The sequence below is a fragment of the Leucoraja erinacea genome, chromosome 13, assembly GCF_028641065.1.
Source record: "Leucoraja erinacea ecotype New England chromosome 13, Leri_hhj_1, whole genome shotgun sequence".
NCBI classification, from domain to species: domain Eukaryota; kingdom Metazoa; phylum Chordata; class Chondrichthyes; order Rajiformes; family Rajidae; genus Leucoraja; species Leucoraja erinaceus.
This window is the reverse complement of record NC_073389.1, coordinates 48,411,484-48,427,151: the sequence shown is the minus strand read 5'-3', so window position 1 is coordinate 48,427,151 and position 15,668 is coordinate 48,411,484. Positions and strand designations below refer to the sequence as shown.

The 15,668-nt window shown below is 45.4% G+C and overlaps 1 protein-coding gene across 1 annotated transcript in view; it reads left to right on the top strand.

The window, feature by feature from the left end:
* The window catches only part of sim2 (SIM bHLH transcription factor 2), an 89,919-nt gene that overhangs the window by 31,544 nt on the left and 42,707 nt on the right, over positions 1-15,668 (top strand). Inside the window, exons 2-4 of the mRNA XM_055645183.1 lie at positions 5,580-5,662; positions 7,530-7,619; positions 14,135-14,243. Of these exons, the coding sequence (XP_055501158.1) occupies positions 5,580-5,662; positions 7,530-7,619; positions 14,135-14,243 (282 nt within the window). The remainder of the gene's footprint in view (positions 1-5,579; positions 5,663-7,529; positions 7,620-14,134; positions 14,244-15,668) is intronic.

Genomic DNA, 15,668 nt, shown 5'->3' with positions numbered 1-15,668 from the left:
AACCTGTGCGTCTTTGGAGGGTGGGAGGAAACCGAAAATCTCGGAGAAAACCCCACGCAGGCCACGGGGAGAACTTATAAGCTCCGTACAGAGACAGCACCCGTAGCCGGGATCGAATCCGGTTCTGTGGTGCTGTGAGGTAGTAGCTCTACCGCTGCGCCACCGTGCCGCCCATCTTTTCATTGGTGTTCAACGATTCAACCGGAATCTGATAAGCTGCATTAAAACAAACGTTCACATATAGAGACCACACCAATACTAAACTGTGCCTAGCTTATGTATAGTCACTGGGAGACTGGAAACACGCGGGTCAAACGATTATCTGATGTTTGTGTCAGAAGATAAACGTTACTTGGATATTTAAAACCACAATCGGAAACAATGAAAACGCGAAACACAAAGTACCGGAAGAACTCAGGCGGGTCAGGCAGCATCTGTGGTGGGAATGGACTGACAACGCTACGGGTCGGGATTCTTCTTCAGACTGATTGGAGGGGGGGGGATGGGGGGGGGGGGGGGGGGGGGGTAGAGACTGAAAAGTAGAGGTGGGGTTGGGGAAACTGCAAATTATAGGTGGATAGAGGTGAGGGGAGCGGATTGATTTGCAAAGTGGTGGGGTACATGATATCTGCCACTCACCCTCTCTCACTTGTAGTCACCTATCACTTAAGGTAGACATTAAACGGCAGAGTAAGTTGACAGGTTTTGTCCCGCTCCCACCTCTCGTTTCCAGCTTTTACCTCCTTACTCCGCTCAGTATGATGCAGGGTCCCGACCCGAAACTTCGTCTGTCAGTATCAGGCCGCTTTCAGGGGCAGCACAGTGGCGCCGCGGTAGAGTTGCTGCCTAACAGCGACTGAGCCCCGGTTTCGATCCTGATTAACATACGATCTCCCTGTGACCGCGTGGGTTTTAGTTTAGTTTAGAGATTCAGCGCAGAAACAGCCCGTCGGCTGGAAGCAAATTAACCTACAAGTATTGGAGTATTAGAGGAAAGCGGAGATCCCGGAGAAAACCCACGCGGGTCACGGGGAGAACGCACAAACTTCGTACAGCCAAGCACCTGTAATCATGATTAATCCTGGGTCTCTGGCGCTGTAAAGGTAGCAACTCTACCGCTGTCCAACAACCGTGCCCCCTTTTTCGTTTCCTCTGGGAAGTTGATGGAGAGCCGCGTCCTTCAATTATCCTTGAACTCCTATGCGGGGCTTTTTAGCTCAGCGGCAAGGTGTCCAGCTCACAGCTGCGAGGGATTTCTGCGGCAAACTTGCAGGCGCTGGTGTTTCTCGTGCCCGCACGGCCCTTGTCCGTCTTAGTGGTAGAGGAGATGTGTAGAGAGGAACTCCAGATGCTGGTTTAAACCGAATATAGACACAAAAAGCTGGAGTAACTCAGCGGGACAGGCAGCACCTCAATGGAGAGAAGGAATGGGGGGCGTTTCGGGTCGAGACCCTTCTGATCAGCCCGTTCTTCCTCTCCGGAGATGCTGCCTGTCCCGCTGAGTTACTCCAGCTTTTTGCGTCTACCTTCGGCGGGAGAGGGGCGTGTGTGTTGGAGAGGTGGAAAAAAAACCTTGGGCGAGTTCAGGAGTATTGAGGGTGCACTCTGCGGGCGGGCGTTGGTGGGAGAAGTCAACATTGAGATTTGGGAATCCTCACTCCCAATATCTAAAATGTGTATATCTACAGATGCGAATAGAATCTATTATTGTGCATCGGCCATGTAGTTATGTAGAAGCATCCGCCATTCAATGGAATCTAACTACCATTTTCTCTCGCTTCGAAAATCGATGTAGCATAGAGGACATAGTTGAGGGGGGGGGGGGGGGGGGGAGGGGGGGAGGGGTGAGGGGGGGGGGGGGGGGTAGATTGAATAGGGACTCGAGTGGTAACTTTTTTACACATAGGGTTGTGGTTTTGTAGAACAAACTGCTGGAGGAGGAGGTTGAGGCAGGCACTGTAGCAACGTTTAAGGAACATTTAGACGGGTGCATGGATAGGGTAGGTTTAGAGGGATATGGATCAAACGCTGGCAGGTGAGACTAGTGTAGATGGGGCATGTTGGTCGGCGTGGGCAAGTTGAGCCGAGGAGCCTGTTTGCACGCTGTATAAGAATGCCCCATGTCCCACTTAGGAAACCTGAACGGAAACCTCTGGAGACTTTGCGCCCCACCCAAGGTTTCCGTGCGGTTCCCGGAGGTTGCAGGTGGTTGCCGGAGGTTGCAGGGAGTGGAAGCAGGTAGGGAGACTGACAAAAACCTCCGGGAACCGCACGGAAACCTTGGATGGGGTGCAACGTCCCCAGAGGTTTCCGGTCAGGTTTCCTAAGCGGGACAGGGGCATAACTCTATGACTGTAATTCTAGAGTCAGAGGCGGCAGAATCTGGAATCTGGAGCAAAACACAAAGTGTTGGGGGGAACTCGGCGGGACAGGCAGCATCTGTGGGGGGAGAGTGACAGGCGACCCTGCTTCAGACCGAATTACTTCTTCGGAAGTAATATAGAGAATCTCGCACACGAAGTCAACATGAAACCCCGTTATTGTAGCAGAATTGTTGGCTACAAAGCCACGTCCATGCTATTTGGATTGTGGCAATGCGGGCTACCAGTCCGTGACTGCAGAAATTAACAGCTGGCAGCGCCGCGATGTTTGAGAGCTAGTGCGGTCTAGCAACATAGAAGAGAGAGAGAGCACAGCACCAGCCCCCCTCCCCCTTTCCCAAAACATAACACAATCTCAGCCGATGTTTTTCAGTTGATGCCCAGATTCCTCCGTGAACCGTCGGGACCGCTGGATAGAGAGAGATCGCCGAGGGGATGAGTTAATTTAGGTTCTCATTTGTTTTGTATCTTTTCATACCTCCTGTTTCCCTCTCCCCTGACTCGCAGTCTGAAGAAGGGGCTCGACCCGCAACATCACCTATTCCCTTACTCTAGAGATGCTGCCGCTGAGACCCGCTGAGTTACTCCAGCATGCTGTGCTCATCTTTGGCCTAAGAGATGTGTTTGATGGGGCTGTTCGAATGGTCGATTCATTTTTTGCACGGAGTGGGAATGGACCAAAAATGTGGTTTCGAGCTGAAGTTTAAATGAAATGTAGCATGGAGCACATATCCCGCTTCACATGCATTCCGATCCACGCGTTCCCCCTCTGACAATGGATTTAATGACACAGTTCGGTTGATGGAATTCACAATAGGCGCTCGCCTTTTAAACGCAGATGCACTCAGTGAACACCAAAAAATACAGAGGTGAATCACACCTATACCGCACAGCACAACGTGGCTCAGCGGTAGAGTTGCTGCCTTACAGCGCTAGAGACTCGGGTTCGATCCTGACTACGGGTGCTGTCTATACGGAGTTTGTACCCCGTGACCTGCGTGGGTTTTCTCCGAGAATTGCGGTTTCCTCCCACTCTCCAAAGGTTAATTGGCTTGGTATAATTGTAAATTGTCCGAGTGTATGATCCCAGTCAGGCGATTTTTCAGCGCACTGCCGGCGACTGTCAAGTTGCCGGTACTCGCCTGGAAAAAAACGGGAGCTGGAACGGCGACTGTCAGAGTGGAACACACACACACACACACACACATCGCAAGGGTGGGTGGGGGGGGGGGGGGGGGGCAGGGCAAGCGGGGGAGCTCTGTCTGAAATTCACACGGTGCAAAGCCAAGATGATACAGACACACACCGCGATGAACAGGAAGGTTAAAAGACCGCTAGCACAGTGTATGGTAAGTCCTTTAAAAGAGGGGGGGGAGGGGAGATGGGGGTGAGAAGGGAGGAGAAGGAGTGGAGAAGGGGGTGAGAAGAGAGGAGAAGGAGTGGGGGCACTTTTAAGAGCCAGGCAACTTTTAATAAGCCAGGGCTACACAGCTGTGAAGTTTGGCGGACATTTAACATTACCGGTCCGTTATCCTTGGATCTGAAAACTCGTGCTGACGTTTTTTCCCCCAATGAGCCAATGGAAATGATCGGTCAGCAAAGGCGTTTAACTAGAACTACCTAAGACTACCTCGACTACCTATAACTACATGGCGACCCCACTACAACTGCACCTACGACTACAGGATTATCGATTTTCTGCATGGTCGCAGAAAAATGTTCAACATGTTGACCATACTGTGGCCGCGACTAGTTCCCAGAATGCGGGAATTCCTCGCGACCATGAAGGAGACTCACCAGAGACCACCAGCGAACATGTGGCGACCATGTGGCGAGCGCAGAGTCTCCTGCACTCGCCAAAAAAGTCGCCTAAGTGGGACAGGCGCTCGCTGGTCGGCGAGGACTCCGTGGGCCAACGGGACTGTTTCCGCACTGTATCTCTAAACTAAAGTAAACTAAACTAAACTAATATACACACGTCCATGAACACATTACAGCCTTATATGTCCAACAAGGTACGCAACCATACGAGACATACGTGTTAAAACTAACATCAATAAAATACCGAGACACAAGGAACTGGAGGTGGTGGAATCTCGAGCAAAACACAAAGTGCTGGAGGAACTCAGCTGGTCGGGCAGCATCTGGGAAGGGTGTGGAGAGGCGACTGAAGAAGGGTGCCTACATGAAACATTGCCTATATCAAATCAATTTACAGATGCTGCTGGATCAATATAAATATCACGTGCATGAGAAATATTCATTTATAGAGAGCATGAAACGCCGCTGAAACTCACTCTGTACACTGCCTCAATATACTACCGCTTGTTATACACTTGTACTCTATCTGAGATCCTTATCTAAGAGGTACCTTCGTGATACTTGTACTGAACGGGAAAGCAAACATGAATTCCACTGTACCTCGAACACGTGACAAGAAAGTACCTTAGAACCGATCATATATATGACCATAGGTACACAAAAATGCTGGAGAAACTCAGCGGGTGCAACAGCATCTATGGAGCGAAGGAGATAAGTAACGTTTCGGGTCGAAACCCTTCTTCAGACTGAACTGAATATATATGAGCCATAGCAGATTCAGGAGCAGCATTGCGAATCTATGTTAAACAAAGAGAAAAGAAAATATTTTCTAGCGAAATACGGTGAACGAAACTAACCACCGCGTGTCGGCAAATGTAGTTGTTAGTTTTGAGAAACAGCGCGGAAACATGTCCTTCGGCCCATCAAGTCCCAACGACCAGCCATCCTCGCATATTAACATCAGCCTGCACACACAAGGTATACTTTTACATTTATACCAATTAACCTACGAACCTGTAAGTCTTTGGAGTGTGGGAGGAAACCGAAGATCTCGGAGAAAACCCACGCAGGTCATGGGGAGATCGTACAAACTCCGTACAGACAGCACCCGTAGTCAGGATCGAACCCAGGTCTCTGGCGCTGTGAGGCAGCAACACCACCGCTACGCCACCGCACTGCCCCATAAATAATAACATGAGTGAAAATTCCCCAAAGTATTTTCCCCCGTAGAATGTGTAGGGTCTACTGGTAAATTAACTGACGAACCGCCATCAATCCATCAAACATGGTGTTTCTGTCTGGTCGTTTTCAGCATCTAGAGTTAACAACTGAAATCGTTTGGAAACTGCTAATGAAACCATATTGTTTCTCTAACAGGTCTGGGAGACGCTTGGGGACAGACTAGCCGTGTAAGTCCCCTCGACAATATGGCAAGAGAATTAGGATCCCACTTACTCCAGGTAACGGAACTTAAGGAAAGTGTTCATTGCATTTCACGCCACCCGTACTTCAGGCCTAGGGTACAGTCTATAGTAGAGTACAGTCTATAACCATATAACCATATAACAATTACAGCACGGAAACAGGCCATCTCGGCCCTACAAGTCCATGCCGAACAAATTTTTTCCCCTTAGTCCCACCTGCCTGCATTCGTACCATAACCCTCCATTCCCTTCTCATCCATATGCCTATCCAATTTATTTTTAAATGATACTAATGAACCTGCCTCCACCACTTCCACTGGGAGCTCATTCCACACCGCCACCACTCTCTGCGTAAAGAAGTTCCCCCTCATATTACCCCTAAACTTCTGTCCCTTAATTCTGAAGTCATGTCCTCTTGTTTGAGACACAACATGCTGGAGTAACTCAGCGGGACAGGCAGCATCTCTGGAGATTGTTCAGAACAAGTGTCTCGAACCGAAACATCACCCATCCATCCTCTCCATAGATGATGCATGTCCCGCTGAGTTTACTCCAGCATTTTGTGTCTATCTTCGGTGTAAACCAGCATCTGCTGTTCCTTCATGCACTGCGGTACTGCCCACCAGTCTGCTTGCTCTGTAAATACGTGTAAGCGGCCAGACCAGTAGGCAGCGCAACAGGCCAGAAATACGGTAGTTCAGGGTTTGTATCAATCGTTATCACCTTCCTCGCAGCCAACAATGGACCATTGTGGGCTCCGCCTTTCCTTGGTCACCGTTGTTGGCTCTGGTCTGCCTTTTTGCATAACTTTCATTAATTTGCTCGATGTACCTTTTCACATCTCTCGGTTCCCTCTCCCCTGACTCTCAGTCTAAAGAAGTGTCTCGACCCGAATCGTCACCTATTCCTTTTCTCCAGAGATGCTGCCTGGCCCACTGAGTTACTCCAGCTTTTTGTGTCTATCTTGGATGTAAACCAGCATCTGCATTTCCTTCCTACAGAAATACAGGTGACGGGAATAGAAACATAGAAACATAGAAACATAGAAATTAGGTGCAGGAGTAGGCCATTCGGCCCTTCGAACCTGCACCGCCATTCAATATGATCATGGCCGATCATCCAACTCAGTATCCCGTACCTGCCTTCTCTCCATACCCCCTGATCCCCTTAGCCACAAGGGCCACATCTAACTCCCTCTTAAATATAGCCAATGAACTGGCCTCAACTACCCTCTGTGGCAGAGAGTTCCAGAGATTCACCACTCTCTGTGTGAAAAAAGTTCTTCTCATCTCGGTTTCAAAGGATTTCCCCCTTATCCTTAAGCTGTGACCCCTTGTCCTGGACTTCCCCAACATCGGGAACAATCTTCCTGCATCTACCCTGTCCAACCCCTTAAGAATTTTGTAAGTTTCTATAAGACCCCCTCTCAATCTCCTAAATTCTAGAGAGTATAAACCAAGTCTATCCAGTCTTTCTTCATAAGACAGTCCTGACATCCCAGGAATCAGTCTGGTGAACCTTCTCTGCACTCCCTCTATGGCAATAATGTCCTTCCTCAGATTTGGAGACCAAAACTGTACGCAATACTCCAGGTGTGGTCTCACCAAGACCCTGTGCAACTGCAGTAGAACCTCCCTGCTCCTATACTCAAATCCTTTTGCAATGAAAGCTAATGTAATGGATAGAAATTATTTCCACTGTGCTTTCTTTATGTTTCCACATCTCAAATCATTTAGTACGGACAATTTCGTATTTGAGATATAATTATTGATCTCCGCACTGAACTATTTTTGCATTGGACTAATATAATTGTATTGCGCCGTGGCCAGTGCAGTAAGACATGCTGTTAATGTACAATGCGCTGACTGACAGCGATTTCTCTCTTACTTTCTGCGCCTTTCAGACTCTAGATGGCTTTGTTTTCGTAGTGGCTTCCGATGGCAAAATCATGTACATTTCAGAAACCGCCTCCGTCCATTTGGGATTGTCCCAGGTAAGGAACCGTCTATTAGGACATGGCATGCGTTTCGGGACTGCTGTTTTTTGTAAACCGCTAGAGTTAATCTATTTGTTAATTGCATCCCCATCAAAACAAAACAAAACAGCAGCCAAATAAAATGTGATGTATGAACAGCAAAAGCAGGAAAAAAAGAAAAAGAAAAGCCTTATAGGACAAGCATGCCTGCAAATATCCCCAATTGGATAATCAGTAGGAAAATGTTACACAGAGAAAATAGCGGGTTGCCGCAGAAATAAAGCAAGATTCACGATTCAAGAGAGTCTATTGTCATGTGTCCCATATAGGACAATGAAAGGGAGAGGGAACCGAGAGATGTGAAAAGGTTTGCTTCAGAACAACAGAATATAGTAGGCATAATTTGCAAAATTTAAGAGGGCTATATTTAAGAGGGAGTTAGATTTTTTTACACAGAGAGTGGTGAACCTCTGGAATTCTCTGCCACAGAATGTAGTCGAGGCCAGTTCATTGGCTATATTTAAGAGGGAGTTAGATATGGCCCTTGTGGCTAAAGGGATCAGGGGGTATGGAGAGAAGGCAGGTACAGGATACTGAGTTGGATGATCAGCCATGATCATATTGAATGGCGGTGCAGGCTCGGGGCCGAATGGCCTACTCCTGCACCTACTTTCTATGTTTCTATGTAAATAAATACAGATAACCGATTGTGGAGATGATCCATTGTAAGAATGGGGGAGCTAATATTTGGAAAAGCTTTCTGTTTGAAGAATGTTCCCTCTCAATCTTCAGTCCCTCTTTCAAGTGGTAACTCCACATTTTCTGGCATTTTAATTCCTCTATATTTTTTGACAAAATTAAATGAACACAGGGCCGAACAAATTAGTTATTTTACTTTTGTGTGGACATTATTAATTAATTGAACCGCTGGTGCTTGGGCTGCAGGAGGATATAGACGGACGAAATTACTTGCCCGTTGTAAATTATAACACTGATACAAATACGCAAGTCCTATTTTTTTTTTTAATTTAATAGAACGAAATGTGACCCCCAGTCTCCCAACTTTGTCCGACATTGATGGTGCATTGATGGAGAATTCGCTCAAGAATGCGCAGCTTTTCACCAGATGTACGTTTCCCTTGGCACTCGTTTCTGCTGCCGTTTATATTCCCAAACTCGCCCGATATTTTACAGACATGGCAAGTCGAGAGATTACTCGAATCCCACGATTGCACGCTGCATCTTATTTCCATGTATTTTTACTTCAGTTTTCATCGCTTCATTTTATTTTAATGTTTTTTTTTAAAAGAGATTCCTAATCTGATCGGTTGACCCATTGAACAAAATAATTTGTACACTAGGTGTTAAGCCGCGACCTGTCCAATCTTTATTTTGACCCTCAGATTTTGAAATGAAGGATCAAAGTGCCTTTTTACTTTTCACATGCTAATGTGATCTGCGGGTTAGTTCCAAACCGAACCCTTTCTCAGCCTCTGTGTCTGGAAGAAATCTCACCATCTCAAGCCAGATGGTTACACATGCAACATTTCCACTCGAGTATCAATCCCTTCTGGTGGAATGCAATGTTCTTTTATTCTAAACATTGCTTCCATCTAGTTGCTAGGTTTCACGGTTTAAAACAAAAGATATGATTTCCAACAACCTTATTTTACACCAACTAGTTCATTACTATTAACTACCAGATCCTGGGGCACTTTCTTCATAGCTGTTATCTGTTGTCTCTATACTGTACACTGTACACTGTACACTGATAATGACAATTAAAATTGAATCTGAATCTGAATCTGAATCTTATCGGGCAGATGAATCACCCACCACAACCAGAGAGCGGTGCTGAACTAATATCTACCTCTTGGGTGACCCTTGCTCGGACTATCCTTGATCGGACTTTGCTGGCTTTACCTTGCACTAAACGTTATTCCCTTATCATGAATCTATACACTGTAAATGGCTCGATTGTAATCTTGTGTTGCCTTTCTGCTGACTGGGTAGCACGCAACAAAAGCTTTTCACTGTACCTTGCTACACGTGGCAATAAACTAAACTGACTATCTCGTCACCAGTGTTTAAGAAGGAACTGCAGATGGAAAATCGAAGGTACACAAAAATGCTGGAGAAACTCAGCGGGTGCAGCAGCATCTATGGAGCGAAGGAAATAGGCAACGTTTCGGCCCGAAACGTTGCCCGAACACGGTTTCTCCAGCATTTTTGTGTATCTCGTCACCAGTGGCGGGCATTTTTTAGAGAAAAATGCGGAAAATGCTGGAAATATTCACCAGAATGTGTTTCCATGCTGTTTTGGCCGTATGACTAGCCAGCATCTGCGGGCGGGGAAGGGGGGGGGGGGGGGGGGGGGGGTAATAATGGCAATGTTTTCAGCTCCATGATCCCATGAACTATCAACAAACTCCCCAACTATACTTCAGAAAAGCAAGCGACGGCAGATGCAGGAATTCTGAAACTTGGAGGGAAAACACACACACACACACACACACACAGATTGGTGGTCACACAGCAGATCAGCCGGCAACTGTGAAAGGAGAAAGGCCGTCCATATTTCAGGCCAACGACCTTTCTTCAGAATGCAACAGGAATTTCATAGAAAAGACAAAAACTGTAGATACAGTAAATAGAGACAGACATACAGCATGGAAACAGGCCCTTCAGCCTAACTAGCCCACACCGGCCAACCTGGCCCATCTACACTAGTCCCTTGCTTGATTCCTAACCGTCTAGACCTATCTTATTCTATCCATGTATCTGTCAAAATGCTTTTCAATCATTGTGAGCCTGCCTCAATGACCTCCTCTGGCAGCTCATTCCATACACCCACCACCCTTTGTGACAAAAAGTTACCCCTCAGGTTTCTATTAAATCTTTCCCCCCTTCTGCTTAAGCTTATGTCCCTCTTGCTGTTCATTCAGCAACTCCGGGCAGAAGATTGTGTTTACCCGATCCATTCCCCTCACGATTGTGTTGACCACTATAAGATCACCTCCTCATCATCCTGCGTTCCACTGAATAGAGTCCTAGCCTGCTCAACCATTCCCCTACTCGGGGCAAAACAATTCTGTGCCATTTTATCTGAAATACATTATTTTATCTGAAATATAAATGGAACACGTTGATGAAGATTCTTTGGGTTGCTGATGATAGGTCAACAACTGTGGAGTATTTCCAACATTTTCATTCTTTTCACAGTTTCATGGGGTCTTGGTTAGCACCCATTTAGAGTGCTGCAAAAATGGTAAAGCAGCATGTAAAGCATTATTTACAGCAACAATAGCCGACAACTGGTGCTCTTTCCAAATTTACTAAAACAGCTGTGGGCTTTCAAAATGTTGATATTTAGATAAAAGTGTCAAGGAACAGTGAAGGAAAGGCAGATAAATGGATGCTAGGATACAAGTTATTCACTGCATAAGTAGCAGAAAGCCATGCCTACAACTGCCTCTCTAGTGTGATGAGTGAGAAAGTGGAACAACATAGAACTAGTGTAAATGAATGATGGAAACATGGATCTGATGGGTCAAAGAGTCTGTTTCCATGCTGTGTCTCGAAACTACATTCGAAACAGTGATACAGCAGGTAGAACTGCTGCCTCACAGCACCAGAGACCCAGTTCAGTCCTGAGCTTGGGTGCTCTCCATGCAGAATTTGCACATTTCCCCAATGACCACATGGGTTTTCTCCAGGTGCTCTGGTTTCCCCCCACATCCCAAAGACAAGCAGACTTGTCCATTCATTGGCCTCTGTAAATTGCCCCCAAATTGTTGTGAATGGATGAGAAAGTGGGATAACATGGAACTAGTGTGAATGTGGGATCGATGGTCCGCATGGACTTGTTGGGCTGAAGGGCCTGTTTACTTGCCATGTCTCTAAAGTAAACCTAAAACTAAACTGCATCCTACTGTTCAGGGGGAAAAGACTCCAGGCCTCGGGTAAAGACTTTTTACTCAGTCAATGAAGGAAATTTATGTGAATGAATTTGAAAAGAGACATAGTGCGTTTTACTGCACAAATAATGTTATCTGCAAAATAACCTCCTGTAATGATAAACTTAAGTTTCTACACTAGGGTGCAGCTTTAAATTCAACTTTAAACTATATAAATGCACAATAAACTATAAATGCGAGTTTCATGTGAAATCAAGATTGGAAATTTGCTGCCATTTCTGTATACATTATGCTTTAAACATTTAACTCAACTGGAAGTGGAATTTAAGATACGAGTTATGTTCCAAAAATAAATTTAACTTGCAAAGTTGCTCATGATATCCACAACCCAGATTGAATCATATGTTTTAAATTGAAATGGCTGATCAAACTTGAGGAAAGAGCCTAAATGCAAAATTTTAAAGCAAAGTTGAGAATCTATACCCAAGGGTGCACCTTTCTGCTGCAAGTAATTTGTTGTATCGTGCCAAGTTGGTTCTCGGCCACCTGTTGAACTTAGTATAATGTCAAACATGGTAATGCATTTCTACTTGAAAGAAAATTTTAGCTTTTGACTGGCAGAGAATAGTTAGTGTTCTTTAAGGATTTGCGAACTAGACTTGTTTCTCCATTCAAAAAACAAAGGGCGAAAATACATAAGTGCTTTTTATAGTACTTTTAATAACACTTTCAGAAGAACGACCCTACAGCTAGGAAAATGCTTCTCTCAAATGCATTCACTGTTGTAATATAGGAATGATGGGAGCCTATTTGTGCAAAACCAGTTCTCACAAAAAAAGCAACTGGGTGATAACCCAATAACCCATGTTAGAAATGTTGACTGACGGCTAAATATTAACCACAACTGGAGATAACTCATTGTTTCTTAGAAACATAGAAAATAGGTGCAGGAGGAGGCCATTCGGCCCTTCGAGCCTGCACCGCCATTCAATATGATCATGGCTGATCATCCAACTCAGTATCCTGTACCTTCCTTCTCTCCATACCCCCTGATACCTTTAGCCACAAGGGCCACATGCCACATCTAACTCCCTCTTAAATATAGCCAATGAACTGGCCTCAACTACCTTCTGTGATAGAGAATTCCAGAGATTCACCACTCTCTGTGTGAAAAATGCTTTTCTCATCTGGGGTCCTAAAAGATTTCCTCCTTATCCTTAAACTGTGACCCCTTGTTCTGGACTTCCCCAACATCGGGAACAATCTTCCTGTATCTAGCCTGTCCAACCCCTTAAGAATTTTGTATGCTTCTATAAGATCCCCCCTCAATCTTCTAAATTCTAGCGAGTACAAGCCGAATCTATCCAGTCTTTTTTCATATGAAAATCCTGACATCCCAGGATTCAGTCTGGTGAACCTTCTCTGTACTCCCTCTATGGCAATTTCTTTGAAATTGTATCTGTGATTTTTATCTCCAATGGAGACCTATTTGACACTTGATCCACAAGAAACTGTGCCAATGTGCCACCCATCATATCATCTGTGATTCTTGCCACAGTCATCATTTATAAATTAAAAGGCTGGAGATGGAGTGGTTAAATTTGGCCATGTTACCTGGCCTTAGGATGACCTAAATGTATCTTGCCCATCAAGGTGTTCACCAAGATTTGGCAGGGAAATGTTCAATTCCCTATATATTACGATCTGCCTCAACCACAACTGTGAAGGAACATCCACATTGTAGTTACACAATGTTTTCAACTTCCAACCAACCATCAGATGCTGCGGTAGCACATTTAGAACAGTCACTGCCTCACACGAGAAGAGACCAAGGTTCGATCCTGACTACGGACATTGTCTGTGTGGAGTTTGCACATTCTCTCTATGATCACGTGGGTTTTCTCTGGGTGCTCCGGTCTCTTCCCACATCCCAAAGGCATGATTTACATCGGTGAGACCAAGCGCAGGTTGGGCGATCGCTTCGCCGAACTCCTCCACTTGGTCCGCAATAACCAACCTGACCTCCCGGTGGCTCAGCACTTCAACTCCCCCTCCCATTCCCCATCCAACCTCTCTGTCCTGGGTCTCCTCCATGGCCAGAGCGAGCAACACTGGAAATTGGAGGAACAGCACCTCATATTCCGCTTGGGGAGTCTGCATCCTGCGGGCATGAACATTGAATTCTCCCAATTTTGTTAGCCCTTGCTGTCTCCTCCCCTTCCTCAGCCCTCGGGCTGTCTCCTCCCATCCCTCAGCCCTCGGATTCCTCCTCCTCCTTTTTCCTTTCTTCTCCCCGCCAGCCCCCATCAGTCTGAAGAAGGGTTTCGGCCCGAAACGTTGCCTATTTCCTTCGCTCCATAGATGCTGCTGCACCCGCTGAGTTTCTCCAGCATTTTTGTGTACCTATGATTTATGAGTTAATTGGCTTCTAGTCGTATCTAAATTGTACCTAGTGTATTTGATACAAAATTAGGAGAACATAGAACTAGTGTACAGGTAATTAATTGTTGGCATGTACTTGGAGGGAGGAAGGGCCTGTTTCCATGCTATATCTTTAAAACTGAAATGATATGTTTGTATATTTCACAATGCTCTGAATGTGTTTTACTTTACCAGGTGGAACTAACTGGGAACAGTATTTATGAGTATATTCATCCCTCCGATCACGATGAGATGACTGCAGTCCTCACAGCTCACCAACCTCTCCATCCTCACCTACTGCAAGGTACTATTTCTCCGCAAACAACATCTTATGAAAACTAATGGCCCATACAGGGTAGGGTTCAACCCTTAGGGTGTAAGGTATAGATCTTAGTCACTAACATAACTCGTCAATTATCCATATTATTTTTTAAATGCCATAAAGGAGAAATCAAATAAACTGTTACCAAAGTTACTGCCAGAAATTAACGCTCTGCGTTTCCGTGTTATCATTTCATTTAAACTTTCCAGAACTCGCACTTATTGAACATCAACCATTATCTTGAAACTCTGTCAGCTTCCTTTCACAGCATAGAACATAGAACAGTGCAGGTACACAAAAATGCTGGAGAAACTCAGCGGGTGCAGCAGCATCTATGGAGCGAAGGAAATAGGCAACGTTTCGGCCCGAAACGTTGCCTATTTCCTTCGCTCCATAGATGCTGCTGGACCCGCTGAGTTTCTCCAGCATTTTTGTCTACCTTAGATTTTCCAGCATCTGTAGTTCCTTCTTAAACATAGAACAATGCAGTACAGAAACAGGCCCTGCGGCTCACAATTTCTGCTCCGAACATTATGCCAATCTTCTTTCATCTTCTTTGCCTGCACATGATCCATATCCCTCCATTCGTTGTATATCCAAAAGTCTCTTAAATGCCACAATCATATCTGCCTCCACCATCATCCCAGCCAGCATGTTCCAGGCACTCACCACTCTGTGTGTGCGGGTGAGAAACGTTAATGAATGTTTAAAAAGATTAATTATTTCCTTCCAGATGTCTTACATGTTAACATTAATCAACTTGGCTCAATCAGTAGAATTCTTGACTGTGAGTCGGAAAGTTGTGACTTAAAATCCCTCTCGGGATTTGAGTGATGGAGGCAGACATCCAATGCAATTCACAAAGACATCTACCTTGTGTAGGAAGGAACTGCAGATAGACACAAAAAGCTAGAGTAACTCAGCAGGACAGGCAGCATCTGTGGAGAGAAGGAATGGGTCAAGACCATTCTTCAGACGCTGCAAACTGCAGATGCTGTTGTACGCCGAAGATAGATACAAAATGCTGGAGTAACTCAACGGGTCAGCAGCATCTTTTGAAGAAAAAGAATGGGTGGTGCTTCGGGTCGAAAAACTGCAGATGCTGTTTGCTGTATTTGCCGAAGATAGATACAAAATGCATGCAGTTTTCCAGTAACCTCAAAGATCTCTGGACATCACTTTTGTCCGTTGGATCAGCAAACATCAATTTTTTGAAGAAAAAATAACCTCAATTTTTTTGGGTGGTGCACCTGTCGGAAAGATCCTGAAACCCATAATTCACTTATTCCCTCATTGGATCAACCTATTTTAATGTCCATCGATGATTAATCTGAGGAAAATCGTGTTGAGCAACACACAAAATAACTTCTATGTCATATATTCATAGGTTATCGAACAGAATGAGGC